Here is a 17355-nt window from a genome sequence, read left to right on the forward strand (position 1 = left end):
TGTCCTCTAGGGTACTCCTCCTAATTTGGTGTCATCTGCAAATTTGATAAGCATGCCCCCTATTCTTTCATCCAAGTGAATGGTAAGAGTAGAAAGGATGGCAGAGAACTATGATCTTTTTACATATCGGGCATGTCAAGCCAGTCTGATTTTGACTCAGTCCTGATGCTCCAGCCGCCTGCTGCTGCTGGTCTTGGTCCAAGGCCCCTCCAGAGCAACGTTTTGTTCCAGCTTCCCCATTTCCTTCCCTGGCTGTTCTGACGCCTACAGAGAAAGAGGCTGGGCTGGGGAAGGATGGGGCGGGAATGTGCAGCCAAGAAAAGACTGGGCCAGCAAGTCTGTGGTGTGAGCCGTCCCTGACACCCGGCGGGTCTGCACCCAGAGGTGACTCTGGCCATCCATTGCCTGCACAGTGAGTGAGACTCCCTCCTTGGCTAGAAGCACCCCTGACCTGTAAGGTGTTTCTGAGTTGAGAAAGCAAGGACTGGATCATTGGAGTGTATGCAGGATGTGGGTAGACTTTATCACTCTAGTGGTTTAGACTGGAAACCATGAAATATGAAGAGCAACTTAGGGAACTGGGTATGTTTAGCCTGGAGGATTATGACCAAAGGAGGGCAACCAAAATGGTGAAGGGTCTGGAAACCATGCCTTATGAGGAGAGACTTAGGGGGCTGGGTATGTTTAGCTTGGAGAAGAGAAGGTTAAGAGGTGATATGATAGCCCTCTTTAAATATTTCAAAGGATCTCATATTGAGGATGTAGCAAGTTTGTTTTCTGCTGCTCCAGAGAACAGGACCAGGATCAATGGATGCAAGCTCCAGGAAAAGAGATTCCAGCTCAACATTAGGAGGAACGTCCTGACAGTAAGAGCTGTTTGACAGTGGAACACACTCCCTAGGAGTCTGGTGAAGGTCTTTAAACAGAGGCTGGATGTCCATCTGTTGGGGATGCTTTGACTGTAAGTTCCTGCATGGCAGAATGGGGTTGGACTGGATGGCCCTTGAGGTCTCTTCCAACTCTAGGATCCTATGATCCTATCTGTGTCTGGCTCTGTTTGATGCTACTTGATGCAGAGCCAATGTGGTTGTCATCAACAGGATTTTGGACATTTAGATCTGGGTTCTTGTTGTTGTTGTGTGCTTTCAGGTTGTTTCTGACTTATGGCAACCCAAAGGTGAACTTAACATGGGGATTTCCTTGGCAGATTTCTTCAGAGGGTGTTTGCCATTGCTGTCATCTGAGGCTGAGAGAGTGTGACTTGCCCAATGTCACCTAGTGAGTTTCCAGAGCCAAGCCAGGATTCAAACTTTGATCTCCAGAGTCATAGTCCAACACTCAAACTTCTACAGGATTTTTGATGGGGAGATCTAGCTTCTAGTTAGTACGAAACTTGTTGGGTGAGCCATTTTAGTTTCTGTCGTTAGGGTTCTGGACTGGGATTTGGGAGTGTTGAGTTCTGGTCCCTTGGAAATTTGCTGCATGAAAGAACCATTGACCTTTCTTGGAGTGGTCCACTTCACAGGGTTGCTGTTTTTGTGAGGATAAAGTGGGAATGGAGAGCCATGCATCTCCTGCTTGACCAACTTCACGGGTTTGTTGTTGCTACAAGGGAGTTTATCACACGGGAGGAATTTAATTTCGAATGAAAAGAAAGTGGGTCCAGAATGTATCCATGTGAATTGGCTACTTCAGCAAATTTATGTGAATTCGAATTGCATTCTAACTGACTTCCCATTGCCCAAAAATAGCTTGCCATTGCCTGAAATTGCGTGTGGTAGTCTATCATGCAATAACGTGAAACCCCATGATTGCGTTCAGATAGCCATTGGATTATACTTCCATTTTCCCTTGTCTGATAACGTCCAAGGCCAAAATGGGTAGAAAGTGAGCTGTATATGCCACCTTGACTTTATGGAAATGGTTATGTTACGTTCCTTCAGGTTGACTCAGATGTATGGTGATCTTCTCATAGGTTTTCTTGACAAGGAGTATTCAAAAGGGATTGTCCCTTGCCTTCCTCTTGAGCTGAGATTGTGTGACTTGACCGAGGCCATTCAGTGGGTTTCCTTGGCTGACTGGGAATTTAAATCCCGGTCTCCTGGAGCCTTAGTCCAACACGCAAACCACTATGCCAGTGGTTCCCAACCTGTGGGTCGGGACCCCTTTGGGGGTCGAATGACCCTTTCAAGGGGGTCGCCTAAGACCATTGGAAAACACCTATTTAATTACAGTTATGAAGTAGCAATGAAAATAATTTCATGGGTTTGGATGACCACAACATGAGGAACTGTATTAAAGGGTCGCAGCATTAGGAAGGTTGGGAACCACTGCACTATGCCATGGGAAGAAAGGCAGAGTATAAATGAATAACAGGCAGAAAACATAAATATCAGCATTCCTATACATGACTGGCAGTGAGTACCCTCATATCACTCCTCCTCCCGTTCATGTTAGTAGTGGTATGATAATCTTGGTGTCATGTACCAAGAATGGCATGGGAGGTAGACTGCATGGGAAAACTGCATCCCCATCACTGCATTGGCAATGGGACTCTAACATGCCCTGGGTAGGGGCTGGTATGGGAATACATGGCCCTTTGTGTATCCCACATGCATTTATCCATGGTGTGCTCCAGCTGGTGGTTTGTGGGGTGATCACAGGTTTTAGGAGAGCTGGTTGAAGAATTTTTCGACAGAGCTTGGAAAGCTGTCTTGTTTTGGACTTCAGCTTTCAGAATCTTCCAGGCAGCTGGGTAGAACCTTTTTTCTTCTCATTTGAATGAATTTTCTGCAGCAGCAGCAAATAAGCTCACTCCGTCTTCTACAAAACCTACCTTGTAGAGTGTTAAAGATGTCAGCCGATACACATACAGCTTGTCAGTGTATCCTTCTTGAACTGTGGTGCTCAGAACCGGACAAACTATTCAAGGCAAGGTCTAACCATGAATTAAGAGCCAAAGACTTTCCTAAATAAAGAAGTCTTTGCCTGCTAGTAGAAAGAGATCAGACCTTTAGGAGCGAGTTCCAGAGTCTCGGATCAACTGCTGAGAAGGTAGCTTGTGTTCTCACTAAATGAGCTTGTGACTGCGGTGGAACAGAAAGCCTTCCTTCGAGGATCCTAAAACTTGGGCTGGCTTATATGGCTTTGGAGACCAGGGTTAGAATCCCTGCTTGGCCATGGAAACCCACAATCTGAGCAAGTCACAATCACTCAGCCTCAGGGGAAGGCAATGGCAAACCTCTTCTGAATAAACCTGCATAGAAAACTGCATTATATGCTGTGATATTGTGGCCTTAGGGTCGCCGTGAGTCAGAAAGGCACAAGTGAGAGCCTTTAGGGCTGAAGGGCGGGTATAAATACCGTAAACAAACAAACAAACAAACAAACAAAGTATTTCAAATAAATATGTAGGGCTTTAAAGTTCATAGCCAGCACTTTGAATTATGGAAATGAACTTGTAGCCAGTAAACTTCAGCAAGACTTGTATATTCCCTGGAACCAACCCTGGTTAGCAACCACTGAAGTTTCTTAACACTTCCCAAAGAAATTTCAAACATTAATGCACTTTGTCAACCATTCCTAAGCACTGGAGTGCAGCTTTGGTGCAGCTTCCGGATTCTTAGTATGCATGCATCATTTAAACAGCATACCTCCAAAGAGACCCAAAGCAGCTTTATTTTGGCAGTCTGTAACAGGCCAAAATTAATAATAATAATAATAATAATAATTATTATTATTATTATTATTATTATTATTTATATCCCGTCTCTCCCTGTATTGGATCGAGGCGGTTAATAAGATATCAAAGACAATAATATCAAGTCAAAAAACAAAAACAAAAAACAAAACATGGAAACAATAGTTAAGAGACATATTACATTTCAAGTTCCCAAACTCCCTCCCACCCTATAAAACAATAAAACAATTCCCAACCGATGGCCAATAAAATCAATCAAGATCATTCAATCCAATGGGAACAATTAGGTCAGTGGAAAAATTAGAAGTCAATTCTACTGACTAACACGGCTATATCTTAGTTTTTGGTGGGCTTTTGGGGCTATGTGGCCATGTTCTAGAAGAGTTTATTCCTGATGTTTCGCCAGCATCTGTGGCTGGGATCCCCAGAGGATGCTGGCATGGAAGAGAGTGGGGTATATGTATACTGTGTTAACATGGAAATCACTCCTCCCAACTCAGGGTCCACAGTGTGTGTGTGTGTGTGTGTGTGTGTGCGCGCGCACGCGTACACACACACACACACACACACACACACACTCCACTCTCTTCCATGCCAGCATTCTCTGAAGATGCCAGCCACAGATGCTGGCGAAATAAACTCTACTAGTACATGGCCACATGGTCTGAAAAACCCACAAAAAACTATGGATGCCGGCCATGAAAGCCTTTGACTTCACAAAGTTGAAACAGACCACAACATACAAAAGTTAAAAATATATTTAAGCTATTAATGGAACTGCAAGCAATTAACACTATGACTATTAAAAACAAACAAACCAGCAAATATAGATAGTGCAGCACATTATGGAAAGCCCTTCCCTACTGAGCAATTTAACTGGTTTTGTTGAAATGAAGAGATCGCCTAGCAAAATGTTGCAGAAGACTCTGGGTGGGCAGTAACTGAATCTTAAAATAATAATAACATAGAAAGCGTGGCTCTAAAATTTCTGACGTTAACAACAGATCAGAAGCAGAACTTTCTAAAAACCCATCAAGGCAGCTCCAAACACCATCAAACGTCAAGCCAGTTTATTGCATCCATTTGGCAAGGCCCCAGCTGGGAACAGGAACTTCCTAAAAGCGTTTCTCCTTGTAGACAGAATATCTGAACTTGAGGTCATTTCATGCAAGCAATGGGGGTTTGGTGGGTCTGGAGGAAACGGGAAGATGAAAGTACTATTTCGAGCAAAACACTTTATCAGCTTAGGGAATGCGCTGCCACCAGATGCGGACTTTTGAAATGACTTTTAAGAAGGATTCCCATCATTGTGTGAAGAATAAGAGCAGTAACAGCATTTAGCCAGTGGAGCCCAGTGGATCCTCCAGCTCCCGAGGCAGTCTACCATTTCTGCACACATGGGAAATTAAAGATAGTTAGTTGTCGTAGGTCTGTTGGCTTCAAATGGCTTAATGGCACAATATGGAAAAGTTACCTTTATCGCATAGATAAAAGCAACCATCAAAGGTGACCGTGTGATATCAAACTGAAAAGTATAGCTTGACTGTTTAGACAATGATAGAATTTCAGGTACAGAGAAAGATTCAGAGAAAGATGGGTCTGTTGAACTTACTATAAACAAGAACCGCTAGGAAGGAAGTCACCACATACTATTATTATTATTATTATTATTATTATGCTTTATTTATATAGCGCTGTAGATTTGCTGTAGATATAGCGCTGCAGTATTATTATTATTATGCTTTATTTATATAGCGTTTTTGTTAAAACATTATTTTGTTTGTCCTGCTTTGCATTGGTTGTCAATGTGACAGTTTCTTTTGTTAATCTTGTCGACATGGGGAAGAATGTGTGGGTATATGTCGTTTTTAATATTGAAGTTATTATAATATATATATATATATATATATATATATATATATCATATATAATATTATATAATATATATTATATATTGATAACATATATAATTGATATACATATATCGTATTATATATATATATTGTGAGTGTGTGTGTGTGTATATATATATAGAGAGAGAGTATATAAATTATACAATATATATATATTATATCTCTTTGGCTTTGCTTCGCGAACGAAGATTCAGGAAGGACGCATCCCGCGCTTTGTACAAGCGCGTTGGTGACTAAAAAGGCCAATTTGGGATAAACAGGTCTGGTTGCAGAAAGCACAGCAGAACGTCTCCTTGGGTGATGTTTCCAGGTTGTGGTTCTTTCTGTGTTGTTGTTTCTCTTTGAGGCTCGTTCGGCATGAGCTTTCGAAGAAGGCTGCAGCGTCATGGATAGTGCGTCTCCATGCCTCCCGATGCAAGGCCAGGGAGGACCATTGTTGGGGATCTATCTGGCCAAGCCTGAGATGTTGTTTCAGGGAGTCCTTGTATCTCTTCTTTGGGGTGCCCCTCTTACGCTGACCCATGGCGAGTTCACCGTAGAATACTATTATATATTGATAACATCAATATTAAAAACAATATATACCCCCACATTCTTCCCCATGTCAACAATATTAGCAAAACAAACCGTCTCTCTCACACACACACACTTTTATTATATACTAATGGAAGGGGGACCAGTGTGGCATAAGTATTTTAAGGGATGTCATATTGAGGAAGCAAGCTTGTTTTCTGCTGCTCTAGAGAACAGAACATGGAGCGATGGATTCAAACTATAGCTAAACATTAAAAGGTGCCTGAGGCTAAGAACCGTTTGATAGTGGAATATGCTGCTTGGGAGTGTGGGGGAGTCTCCCTCTTTGGAGGTCTTTAAGCAGAGGCTGGATGGCCATCTGTCGGAGGTACTTTGATTGGAAGTTCCTGCATGGCAGAGGGTTGGGTTGGACGGCCCTTGGGGTCTCTTCCAACGCTAGGATTTTATTATTCTATGATTGGGGTTTCTTAATGGTGTTTAAATGGAAGGAGTAATGAGTGATGTGTCTGCTCTTTGTTGAAGCCTCATGTTCCGGTCACGGCGAGCCAGCTTGATTCAACAGCTCTGGAGGCATCGTTGTGTCGCACCAGGCCTGGATGAGAGCCACGGGCCCCTGAAACCAGCCGCTCATGCCCTCTTCAAGAAGCTGAAGGACCAGGAGCTGGAGCTGCTGCTGCAGGCGGTGGAGAGCAAGGGGGCAGGCGAGTCGGGCTGCGTCTGGGTGGAACCGCGGGGATCCAAGCTGGGCCTCCCAGCCTCCCTGCTCCTCTGCCGCCTCTACCGCTGGCCTGACCTGCGCCATCCCCACGAACTCAAGCGCCTGAGCTTCTGCAAGAGCGCTGGGGCCGAGGGCACCATCCAGTGTTGCAACCCGCACCATCTTAGCCGGCTCACCATTCCTGGTGAGAAGTAGATGATGATGATGATGATGATGATGATGATGATGATGACGATGATGATAATGATAATGATAATGATGATAATGATATAGTCAGCCCTCCACATTTGTGGCTTTGACTTTTGCAGATTTGATTATTTGCAAACTTGATTGCTATGTTCTCTCTAGGAATCACTAGGTCAGTGATGGCGAACCTATGGCACTCGTGCCAGAGGTGGCACTCAGAGCCCTCTCTGTGGGCACATGTGCTGTCGCCCCTGCATAGAGTTTGCCAGAGTTGGTTACTAGAAAGCCAGAGGGACATGGCACTTTGCAATAAATAAGTGGGTTTTGGGTTGCAGTTTGGGCACTCAGCCTCTAAAAGGTTCACCATCACTGCACTAGGTCCTCCAGCGCAACGCTGTTGAAAATTGACCCTAGAGTTGCACTAGAGGACTTGGAGATTACTAGAGATAACACTTCCAGTGTGATTCTATGGTCAACCTCTCACAGATGTTGCACTGGAGGATCTAGAGATTTCTAGAGAGGTGTTAATAACATAGGGCTTTTTTATTTGCATTTTTCCCACTTTCATGAAAGCCCTGTGCCCCTAACTCCAGCGAATGTGGAGGACCCACTGTAATAATATTTTTTCTTACCCGCTTCTCCCCATGGATTGGGCTGAGGAACAACCACCATTAACAAATACATGACATCAGTTAGAAACATATCACTTAAAACACACATCACTTTAGGAGGGTTGTGGGGAGGATGGGACACTTTACACCGGAGGGGAGACTACAGCCTGTGGGCTGTGACCCCCCAACCTTAAGGCGCCAGGGTCGTCATGAGTCAGTAATGACTTGAAGGCACACAACAACAAATCAGGTCCAAAACACGCTGCAAAAATTATTCCAGTTTCAAACTACTTGAACTGCCTTGGCTCAATGCTAGAGAAACCTGGGAACTGCACTTTATTGTAGCAATAGATATCTCTGATGCAAGTGTCTCACAAAACTATAGTATGTAGAGAGATCTTGTAGCACCGTTGAGACTCACTGAAAAATGAAGTTGGCAGCATGAGCTTTCATAAGGTCTAGGAAAGCTCCTGCTGCCAACTTCTTTCAGTGAGGCTCAAAGGTGCTACAAGATCTCTCTACATACTGATTCTATGGAGTAACAGGGCTATATCTTTGAATTCTATCACAAAATGATAGTTCCCAGGATTCCCTAACCCTGAGCCATGGCAGTTGAAGCTGTCTCAAAGTGGATTATTCCTGCAGTGTGTTTGGGACCTCACTCTCTGCAATGCTAGGAATGCAAGGACAGAAAATTTCGTTGGAGGCAGAATTATTCTTTGGGAGGATCTGGGGGTAGGTCAGGAGCTGCCCGTTGGGACCCCAAGGGCCAGACTTTGCCCCTCCTGATAGAGCTGGCATGGAAAAGAGGGGGCAGGATTACCCCCAAAGACTGCTGAGCTTTAGAAGCTTTCGAAGACAGATTGTACAAATGCAGATTGCCCCATATGTATGAGTTTACAGATGATCGCTCAAAGGACCCCTGTGACTGGGGCTAAACAACTTGTTCATCTTATTCTTTACAGAAACTCCTCTGCCCCCCTATGGCAAGATCTCCCCTTTTGCCCCACACCTGAAAGGACCCCCCAGCATTTTGGACAACAATTGTAGAGGATGGCAAGGTAAGAAGAAGCCAAAATGTCAGGGAAATGTTTCTTCCCCCCACCCCTGGCAAAAGAAAGGAGTTTATCACATGAAGGAGATAGGGAGTTTATCCCGTGAATATCCCGGAAAAATTGCGTAATTACGCGAAATGATTTCACATGACGTTCCACAAAACCGGCCATTAAAGTGGTCAGAAAGAAGCATTAATGCACATCTTTTCACTTCCTGAATTTCAGTAGCAAGGTATTTCCGATATCACTTTATTTGCGCAATTGCGTGTGATAATCATTTGCGCAATTACTCGCCATTTTTGCATAACTGAGGTGGAAACATGGGACAGAAGCAGAGGGCCTAGTCCATTGGGGAGCTGCAATGACTTGTGTTTTCTGGTTAGCATTTTGAGTGACTTTGAAAAAGCAATTTCTAGACATATTCAGTGGAATTTGTCATGTTTTATGCCATACTCTCATTCTTTCATTCATTCATTCATTCATTCATTCATTCATTCATTCAATATACCATCTTTCTCCTGACACAACACCAAAAGTAGTCTGCAACAAAATAAAACAAAAACAAAGTACCGCTAACATTTCACTATGCAAAAGGGTTTTTTAAAATTAAAAAACAGTTACTGTATATATATTGATGTATAAGTCTAGAAATTTTAGTCAAAAAATTGACCTCAAAAAAACTGAGACGACTTATCTAGGGGTCAATGTATGTATTATACTTTAACTCTTATTTAAAAAGGAGTCATCCCCTGGTGAAAGTCAAGAGTGTAATCTGTCCTGGAAGCACCAATCCTCCTCTGTTTTCTTATCCATGCAGCCTTTAGTGTGCGCGCAAAGTTATGCTTGCTGGAATTTTTAAAGTACTTTGGCATTGTTTCCTTTGCCCAGCCACGAAACCCACTGGGTGACCATGGGCAAGTCACATGCTCTCAGCTCCGCTCTGGGCCCACAAGAGACTCCAACTCCCAGAATTCCATAGCATTTAACAAGAGCACTTAAAGTAGTGCCAAACTGGGTTATTTCTCTAGTGTGGATGCAGCCTCAGTCAGAGAGCTTTGGTGCCACAATAAACTACAATTCCCAGGATTTCTTAGCCCCGAGGCAGGGCAGTTAAAGCAGTCTCAAACTGGATTATTTCTGCACTGTGTTTTGGACCAATGTGAATCTAGATTCAGTTCCTTCTTGTCAGTCAAGACAAAGGAGATTATCAGATGGGGGACGAAACGTCCTTATCCCGTCCTTTTCCCATTCTCATAGCGCGATCATGAGAAGATTTTCATATGACATTGTGCTTATCTGGACATTATCCCATCCGGAAAACGCATCACGCAAAAGACTTTCAAACAATTTCGCGTAGATCCCGTAACTGAAGCGGCATTGCCTGGCATTTTGCATTTAGGAATTCGTGTTAATGCAATGCCTCTTCAATGATGAAACAATAGCACTGCGATCTGAAAACTTTTTGTGGGATCACACTCACGGAAGGGATAAAGATAGGGGAGCTACCCCATCCTTATCCAATCCCTGTGTGATAATCTCCAAAATCTAAGAATCAGCTGAATCCACAGACGGAGCTGTGGATGGCAGTCAGCAAAAAGGTTCCATGTTTTGGGGAAATCGTGAATGAAAGGCAGGAGCAAAAAAGTCACTGAATGTGATGTTCACAACTGGGATTGATTTTACTGTTTACATTTCCCCCCAGAATAAATCAGAATCCAATAGCTCAATTTAAATTTGGATTTTATGCACTAAAATCTAAAACACACTGCAGAAATAATCCAGTTTGAGACCGCTTTGACTGCTAGGGAATTCTGGGAGATGTAATTCTGTGAGCCTTCACTTTCAGAGAGCTCTGGGGTCTGCTGTTCCCAGGCTTCCCTGGTATTGAGCCAAGGCAGTTAAAACGGTCTCAAACGGGATTATTTCTGCAATGTGTTTTGGACCTAAGTTAAACGCTTTGTTTGTCCACCCACATTATTGAACCACATACAATCCTGTCTGGGGTTCACTACAATTGAAATTAGACTTCTTCATCTTCAAATATGATATTATTTTTATGGGGGTGCAATCATTAATAAAACATTTCCTAGGGGTGAAGGGCATAGAAATGGTTGGGAACCACTGGTTTAGAGTTTAGGCTGTTTAGTGGTTCTGTTTAGTAGATAGCCGCTAGGGTGCATGGTTTTGATGTGAATCAAAATCTTATCCTTCAGCTTCAGGGCCCCCTTTCCAGGAAAAGGAAAGGCTGCCAGGAGGCTGAAGGCCTTCCTGAATCTACTACAGAAAAAGCGAGGTGGGGTGGGGGAACCCAGCCGACAGACGGAGGCCCCTGTTATTTCTGGTTCCCGCTAGTCCTGCAGGAAGCATGGCCCACGGACAGAGCGACAATGGGCCTTGACGTACAAAGCAGAGCTGGATCCTGGCGTCCGGCCATGGCACCACATCCGAGCAAGCTTGGCGCCGGGGTTGGCTTTCCTCTGTCCCAGCTGAAGACGTGGTCTGCTCGCCCTTTTGCTTCTGTCCAGCAAACTGTTGTGAGCCTACGTGCTCCTCTGCAGCACTGAAATGTGGCCCACCCCAGGCATCCCTCGTGGGAATCCCCGGCCGCTTTGTCCCAGGACGCCTTGACCGAGCCCATTGTCCCGTCTCTCTCTCTCTTTTTAAACCAGACAGCCATTTTGTGGATTCTAAAGTATATCTAGATCCTAATCTAGAGTTTAGAAATCGTATTTTTTAGACCACAGTGCCCAGATGACTGCACAACGTGATGGTTCTGGAGGTTGTAGGCAAAAAAGAGGAACCGTTTCAGGCTCTGTCTCTATCAAGGCTGGAGTCATGAGGCTCTCCAGATATAGTTGGATTGTAAATCCCATCTGTCCTAGCCAGCACAGCCAATGACAGGGATGCTGGGAGTCATAGTCCGGCGATATCTGGAGGACAGCATGATTCTCAACCCGATTTATATTTTTATTTTTTGGTGTTTTTTCCGGCTATGTGGCCATGTTCTAGAAGAGTTTATTCCTGACGTTTCGCCAGCATCTCAAGATGCCAGCCGCAGATGATGGCAAAACGTCAGGAATAAACTCTTCTAGAACATGGCCACATAGCCCAAAAAACCCACACAAAACTATGGATGCTGGCTGTGAAAGCCTTTGACTTCATACCAATCTATGGCCCGGCACATACCTGTCTCTAAGTCCAGGGTGCAGTCGCCCAGTTTCCCTCCGGAGAGACACCGTTTGAGCCAAACTGCGGGACGTCCCTCCAGATCAAAAAGAACCCAGAAAAATCGGGTTCCTTTTGGCGCACTGGGACGATGTCATCAGTGCATCATTGGTGCACTGAGATGCATCCACAACGCAAGTGCAGAGCACGGAGGTACAGATGCGGCACCACACTTGCGTCATGCACATGTGCCACGTATGGAGGGCGCCATGTAAAGATGGCTTCGCCCATATGTGTTAGGGTTCTGGAGCGTGCGGAGTTCTGTTGTTACTTGCCTAGATCCTCGAAAGGGAAAGGCGGGATATATTATTATTATTATTATTATTATTATTATTATTATTAACCTTTATTTATGAAGCGCTGTAAATTTACACAGCACTGTACATACAATCTTTTTAATTAGACTGTTCCCTGCCCTAAATAATAATAATAATAATAATAATAATAATAATAATAATAATAATTGTTATTAAAGGCAGATATTTTGGGGGCACCTGGTGTGGTCTGAACCCCCTGCACACCCTAGTGACAGCCCTGCATATCTCTTCTCATGTTCTTGCTTTTTTGGGAAGAGGTTTATGAGCAGAGATAGCTGAGAATTTCTGTCCAGCTCAGTTTGGCTAAGGGACATACAACCATCTACGAAAGTCCTCATATTCAGGAAGGACAAGTGGTTAAGAGCTAAAGAATTCATAGGAGAAATAAGCACCATTGTGGCAATATTTGTGTTGGGCTTGGGAAGAGCTGAATTTGGCTGCAAGAGATGGGTCAGAATCTAGTTCCTCTTTGGTTTTAATAAGAATGTACCAAAATGTACACTTTGGGGCCTGAATAGACAAGCCAAAATAAAGCTGCTTTGGGTCACTTTGGAGCTATGCTGTTTAAATGATGCATGTGTCCAAAGAGTCTGGAAGCTGTGCCAAAGCCATGCTCTAGTCCTAAGGACTGGAGCACAGCTTTGGTGCAGTTTCTGGCCTCTTAAGATGCGTGTGTCATTTAAACAGCATACCTCCAAAGTGACCCAAAGCAGCTTTATTCTGGCCTGTCTGTTCAGGCCCATTGGTTTTGATAGAGAGACTGTTTCTATATTTAACAGAAAGAATTAAAAAAAAATACAGCTGACCCTTTATTCTATCTCTGTTTTCTCAACCTGCAGATACGACCCTCTCCCGTCGCTCTCTCAGGGATGGCTACTGGTGCAAACTGGCTTACTGGGAGTACCGCTTGCGGGTGGGCAGGCTCTACCCCGTCCATGAAGATTATGTGAACGTCTTTTTCGACCTCCCGGCAAGCAGCGGCTTCTGCCTGGGCCAGCTTCCCTCGAGGAACCGTAGCCAGGCTGTCCAGCGGACCCGGGCCAAGATTGGGCAGGGTCTTCTGCTGAGCCGTGAGGCCAACGGCATCTGGGCCTACAACCGCAGTGATCACCCCGTTTTCGTCTGCTCCCCCACTTTGGGGGCTCCCCCAGGCAGCTCCGGCCCCACTGTCCAGAAGATCCTTCCAGGCTACTCCATCAAGGTGTTCGACTACGAGCGAGCCGGCAACCTTGTGCCGGGGTGGCCAGGCTCAAACGATGGCCCTTATGACACCCACGCTGTCCGGATCAGTTTCACCAAAGGCTGGGGGCCACACTATTCCCGTCGGTTTATCACCTCTTGCCCCTGTTGGATGGAAGTTCTGCTCAACACACCTAGATGAAGGAGTGGTGGGGAGAAGTTGGGGGAAAGGGGGTGGCTTTAAGGCCTTCTCTCTCAGCCCTGGAGTGGGTTTCAGGAGGGGATGAAAGAGAGAGAGAGAGAGAGAGAGAGAGAGAGGGGGGGTTCTAAGAGGCTTCCAATGGCTTTCCTGAATTATTATTATACAGGTTGAGGAGGTAGGCTAGGGGAGCAAGCATACAAACACAGTTAGCGGTAGTCACAAGACAGGTGTAGTGCAAGGGTCCAGCAAGCTCAGGTTAACAGTAAACTGCTTTTTACAAAAATCTAGGATATTGACCTAAGCCAGGGAGGAAAAACCCTGCAGTATCTCCTCCAGTTAATTCTCAGCAGCTTCCACCTAGGTACCAAGGAAAGTAAGGCCCTACTGAGGTGCTCTGACTAATATAGCATATCCTCCAACTGTCCCAATTAATCCTCTGTCCTCCCACTTTTCTGCTGACTTTTAAAATGTCCCAGTTTCTTTCTTCTCCCTCCTTTGTCCTCAGCTTACTTCAGTTGCTGCAAACCAGAATACAGAAGTAGTTTGTATTCTCAGGAGCAGGAGAAGAAAAGAAAGGGTGAAATCTTGCCCTGCCCAGTAGGATCAACAAAGCAAACTGCTGCAGCTTCTCTTAGCTTGTGTGTTCTTCCTCCTTAATAACGTTTGCTATCTTGGTCACACGTGTCCCAGTTTTCATCTGCAAAATGTTGGAGTGTATGATCTAAAATTCATCTTGTCCCTGACTCTCAGCCCTGCAATGTCTTATGTCTAGGATGTCTTAAGTCTAAACGGGTTTCAGACTGCTTTTCACGCATTTGCTATGCAGCACTGGTACTGCAATTTGAAGGTATGATTTAAATCTTGCTAGTTGTGGATGCCGCGACGATGAGCATGACATGCAGTGGTACATGGGAATTACGATTTGTGAGTAACATTAGTGCAAAAAAACATTGCTAAGGATTATGTACGGTGTGAAATGGGAGGTAGTCAATGGGAGAATAACACCAACCCTAGTGCACAAATAGTCAACCTAATATCAAGAAATGGGTGTTGGGGGCACTAGGGTTGTCACCCAAGAGCAAAGGAGGTGGTAGCCCCCAAAACCTTACTGCTTAAACCTTTTGTGTCATTTTAAAAAGTTATTCTTATATACGATAGGCCATACTGACCTCACATTTACAGGGTCCATATTCTGAGGTTTATAAAAACAAAATGATGGTGCATGGGAGAGGTCAAAGTTTGACTGCACCCCATGACTGAGATACAGTTCTAGATATTTCTTTTTTTGTTAGGTAGCTTCAAGCTGGGCTCCAGCTTATGGTGACTCTGTTGTAGGGTTTTCTTGGAAAGATTTGTTTAGAATGGTTTTACTTATTGCTTTCCTCTGAGGCTGAGAGAGTGTAACTTGCCCAAGGGCACCCTGTGGACTTTTATGGCTGCAGGCGGATGGATTCAAATCCTGGCCTCCTTGTCCAACACTCAGACCATTACTTCCCACTGACTCTCAGACCGAAACTGGTATTGGCATAGACACAGGCACAAATCAATACAGTGGGCCCTTGGCATCCGCTGTGGTTTGGTTCCAGGACCCCTCAAGGTTCACAAAATCTGTGGATGCTCAAATCCCATTAAATATAATGGATAGTAAAATTGTATCCTTTATACAAAAAAGCAAAATCAAGGATTGTTTTTTGAAATTTATATATATATATATATATATATTGAATATTTTCAAGCCGTGGATGCTTGAACCTTTGGATACGGAAGGCCGGCTGTACAAGTGATTATTGATAATGCTACAGATATTGTCTAAAAGGAACAAGTTAGCACTTCCATTTTGCAGATGAGGAACACTGAGGCCGAGGGAGAAGCAACTGTGGCAGGGATGCTTCATTTTTTTTTACACCTTTGCTCACTCTTGTTCAAGTAATGGGAGTCAGAAAACAGTACTAGAAGCCTCAATGAGCGGAGAGGCAATAAATAAATGCTTTGAATACATAAATAATAATAAATACATAAGCTACCCAGAGAGGTACCATTAGATCGCCAGGTGCCTCCTGTCTTCCCTTGATATCAAAGCAAAGGAAGGGGGCGAGAAGAACGCAGCTAAGGAACAGGGCTTTGCTTCCCCATTCTTGCTCCCATAATGCAGGAATGAGGAGCTTCAATGCCCACAATCCCTTGCTATTGACCTTGGTTTGTATGGAGCTGATGGGAGTTGAAGTCCAAAATACCTGAGGTACCCATCTCACTATATACAATATAACAGTATAAGTAAGTTCACAAATGGCTGAAATGCTTTCCTCCCTGCTTCACACTCTCACCCCAAACTTTGGTCCCCCCCTTTTGCTTTGCTGTTTCGTACTTAATGCTTATTTGTAATCTACAAGAGCAAAACAGTGACCTAGGAACCTTTCACACTACAGCACTGTAGCGCTATGATTCCACTTTAACAGCCATGGTTTTGTCCTATGGAGGCCTGGGATTTGCAGTTTAGGGAAAGACATTTAGGATTCTCTGCCAGAGAATGCAAGTGTCTCTCCAAATGACAAACTCCAGGATACCATAGGATGCAGCCATTATGGTTAAAGTGGAATCATAGTGTTAGAATTTTGTAATGTGGATGGGCCCCTTATCTTTGGCCAGAAAGACGCACAAATGATGGGGATGTTTGGCGGCAAATGTAGGAGAACCCAAAGGGAGAACGGAATGAGATGGGAAGGAGGCATGTTCATAAAAGGGAGGATGGGAAATTTCCTCCAATACTGTGAATCACTCTCAAGGATGCAGTCGAAGGAGGAGAAAGTTATGAATCGATGTGGTGGACTATGTTGAAAGTGAGGAACCTGGGAGAGCCGGAGGAGGCAAGGAAAAAAGACTCAAGAAGGCACCAAGATAAGTGAAGGAAGAGGGATTAGAACTAGAGCTTGGAAATAGTTTTGGACTACAGCTCCCAGAATACCAGAATGGGAGCTATAGTCCAAAAGACAACCATGTCGCATCATAATACCATTGTTTGGACTGGAGAAACAAATTGAGTAAATTGAGTTATGTGGGTGGTGTGAATACGGCACTACTCTCCAGATACATTTGCTGCACCCTCAAAGCGTTTCGTCTAATGCAGTAAATCCCAAATTGTGGTTCTCCTGATGTTTTGCACTTCAGCTCCCAGAATTCCTAGGACCAAATTCTGAGGATCACTGCTATGTCTCAAGTCTATCACTTTGGAATACCTTGCATAACAGCTGTATGCCATGTTGCAATTTCCTCCACTCTTTAAGCCGACAGAAGCCAAGGATCAAGGCTTAAATGTCACAAAGCAGGAAGGGAGCCAATTTTGGTGTTACACAGAACTCTTCTTCCTTAAGTACAATAAGGTGGGGAGGGAGATGCTGGTGATGGAGACAGGTGTGTGTCTCATATAGCCAGAGGTAAAGGGCTTGTTCTTGGTTATATTCACAATTAAATTGCTTTTAAAAGTGTAAATATTTGTCATAGTATTCTTTTCCCCCAAAGTCAAAAGCTCATTGTAATCATGGCAATGAATCATGGAATCGTAGAGCTGGAAGAGACCTCAAGGGCCATCCAGTCCAACCCCATTCTGCCATGCAGGAACTTCCAATCAAAGCATCCCGGACAGATGGCCATCCAGCCTCTGCTTAAAGACATCCAAGGAAAGAGACTCCACCAGACTCAAAGCAGAACGTTTTTTGCT

General features: G+C 44.3%; 1 protein-coding gene across 5 annotated transcripts; it reads left to right on the forward strand.

The window, feature by feature from the left end:
* Window positions 1–357: 357 nt before the first annotated feature.
* Window positions 358–17126, forward strand: LOC149301906 (SMAD family member 6-like). Of its 5 annotated transcripts, XM_089483660.1 has the most exons (5): window positions 358–412; window positions 790–961; window positions 6670–7049; window positions 8628–8723; window positions 13099–17126. In XM_089483660.1, the coding sequence occupies exons 3-5, from the start codon at window positions 6674–6676 to the stop codon at window positions 13638–13640; spliced, it is 1014 nt and encodes a 337-aa protein (XP_089339786.1). In that variant the 5' UTR covers window positions 358–412; window positions 790–961; window positions 6670–6673; the 3' UTR covers window positions 13641–17126. The 5 variants fall into 5 exon arrangements, with proteins under 5 accessions (XP_089339786.1, XP_089339785.1, XP_089339787.1 ...); XM_089483659.1 differs by lacking the exon at window positions 790–961 and having other exon boundaries at window positions 359–412; XM_089483661.1 differs by lacking the exons at window positions 358–412; window positions 790–961 and adding an exon at window positions 425–510.
* Window positions 17127–17355: the final 229 nt, after the last annotated feature.

The sequence above is a fragment of the Sceloporus occidentalis genome, unplaced genomic scaffold (genome assembly GCF_023333645.1).
Source record: "Sceloporus occidentalis isolate IW3139 unplaced genomic scaffold, rSceOcc1.0.p SCAF_20, whole genome shotgun sequence".
Classification (NCBI taxonomy): Eukaryota; Metazoa; Chordata; class Lepidosauria; order Squamata; family Phrynosomatidae; genus Sceloporus; species Sceloporus occidentalis.

Bases quoted from the DNA above. Each gene is read 5' to 3' on its own strand.
- LOC149301906 (XM_089483660.1), top strand. From the start codon at position 6,674: ATGTTCCGGTCACGGCGAGCCAGCTTGATTCAACAGCTCTGGAGGCAT. The intron at 7,050-8,627 runs GTGAGAAGTAGA...TATTCTTTACAG, and splicing joins TAGCCGGCTCACCATTCCTG to AAACTCCTCTGCCCCCCTAT. The intron at 8,724-13,098 runs GTAAGAAGAAGC...CTCAACCTGCAG, and splicing joins CAATTGTAGAGGATGGCAAG to ATACGACCCTCTCCCGTCGC.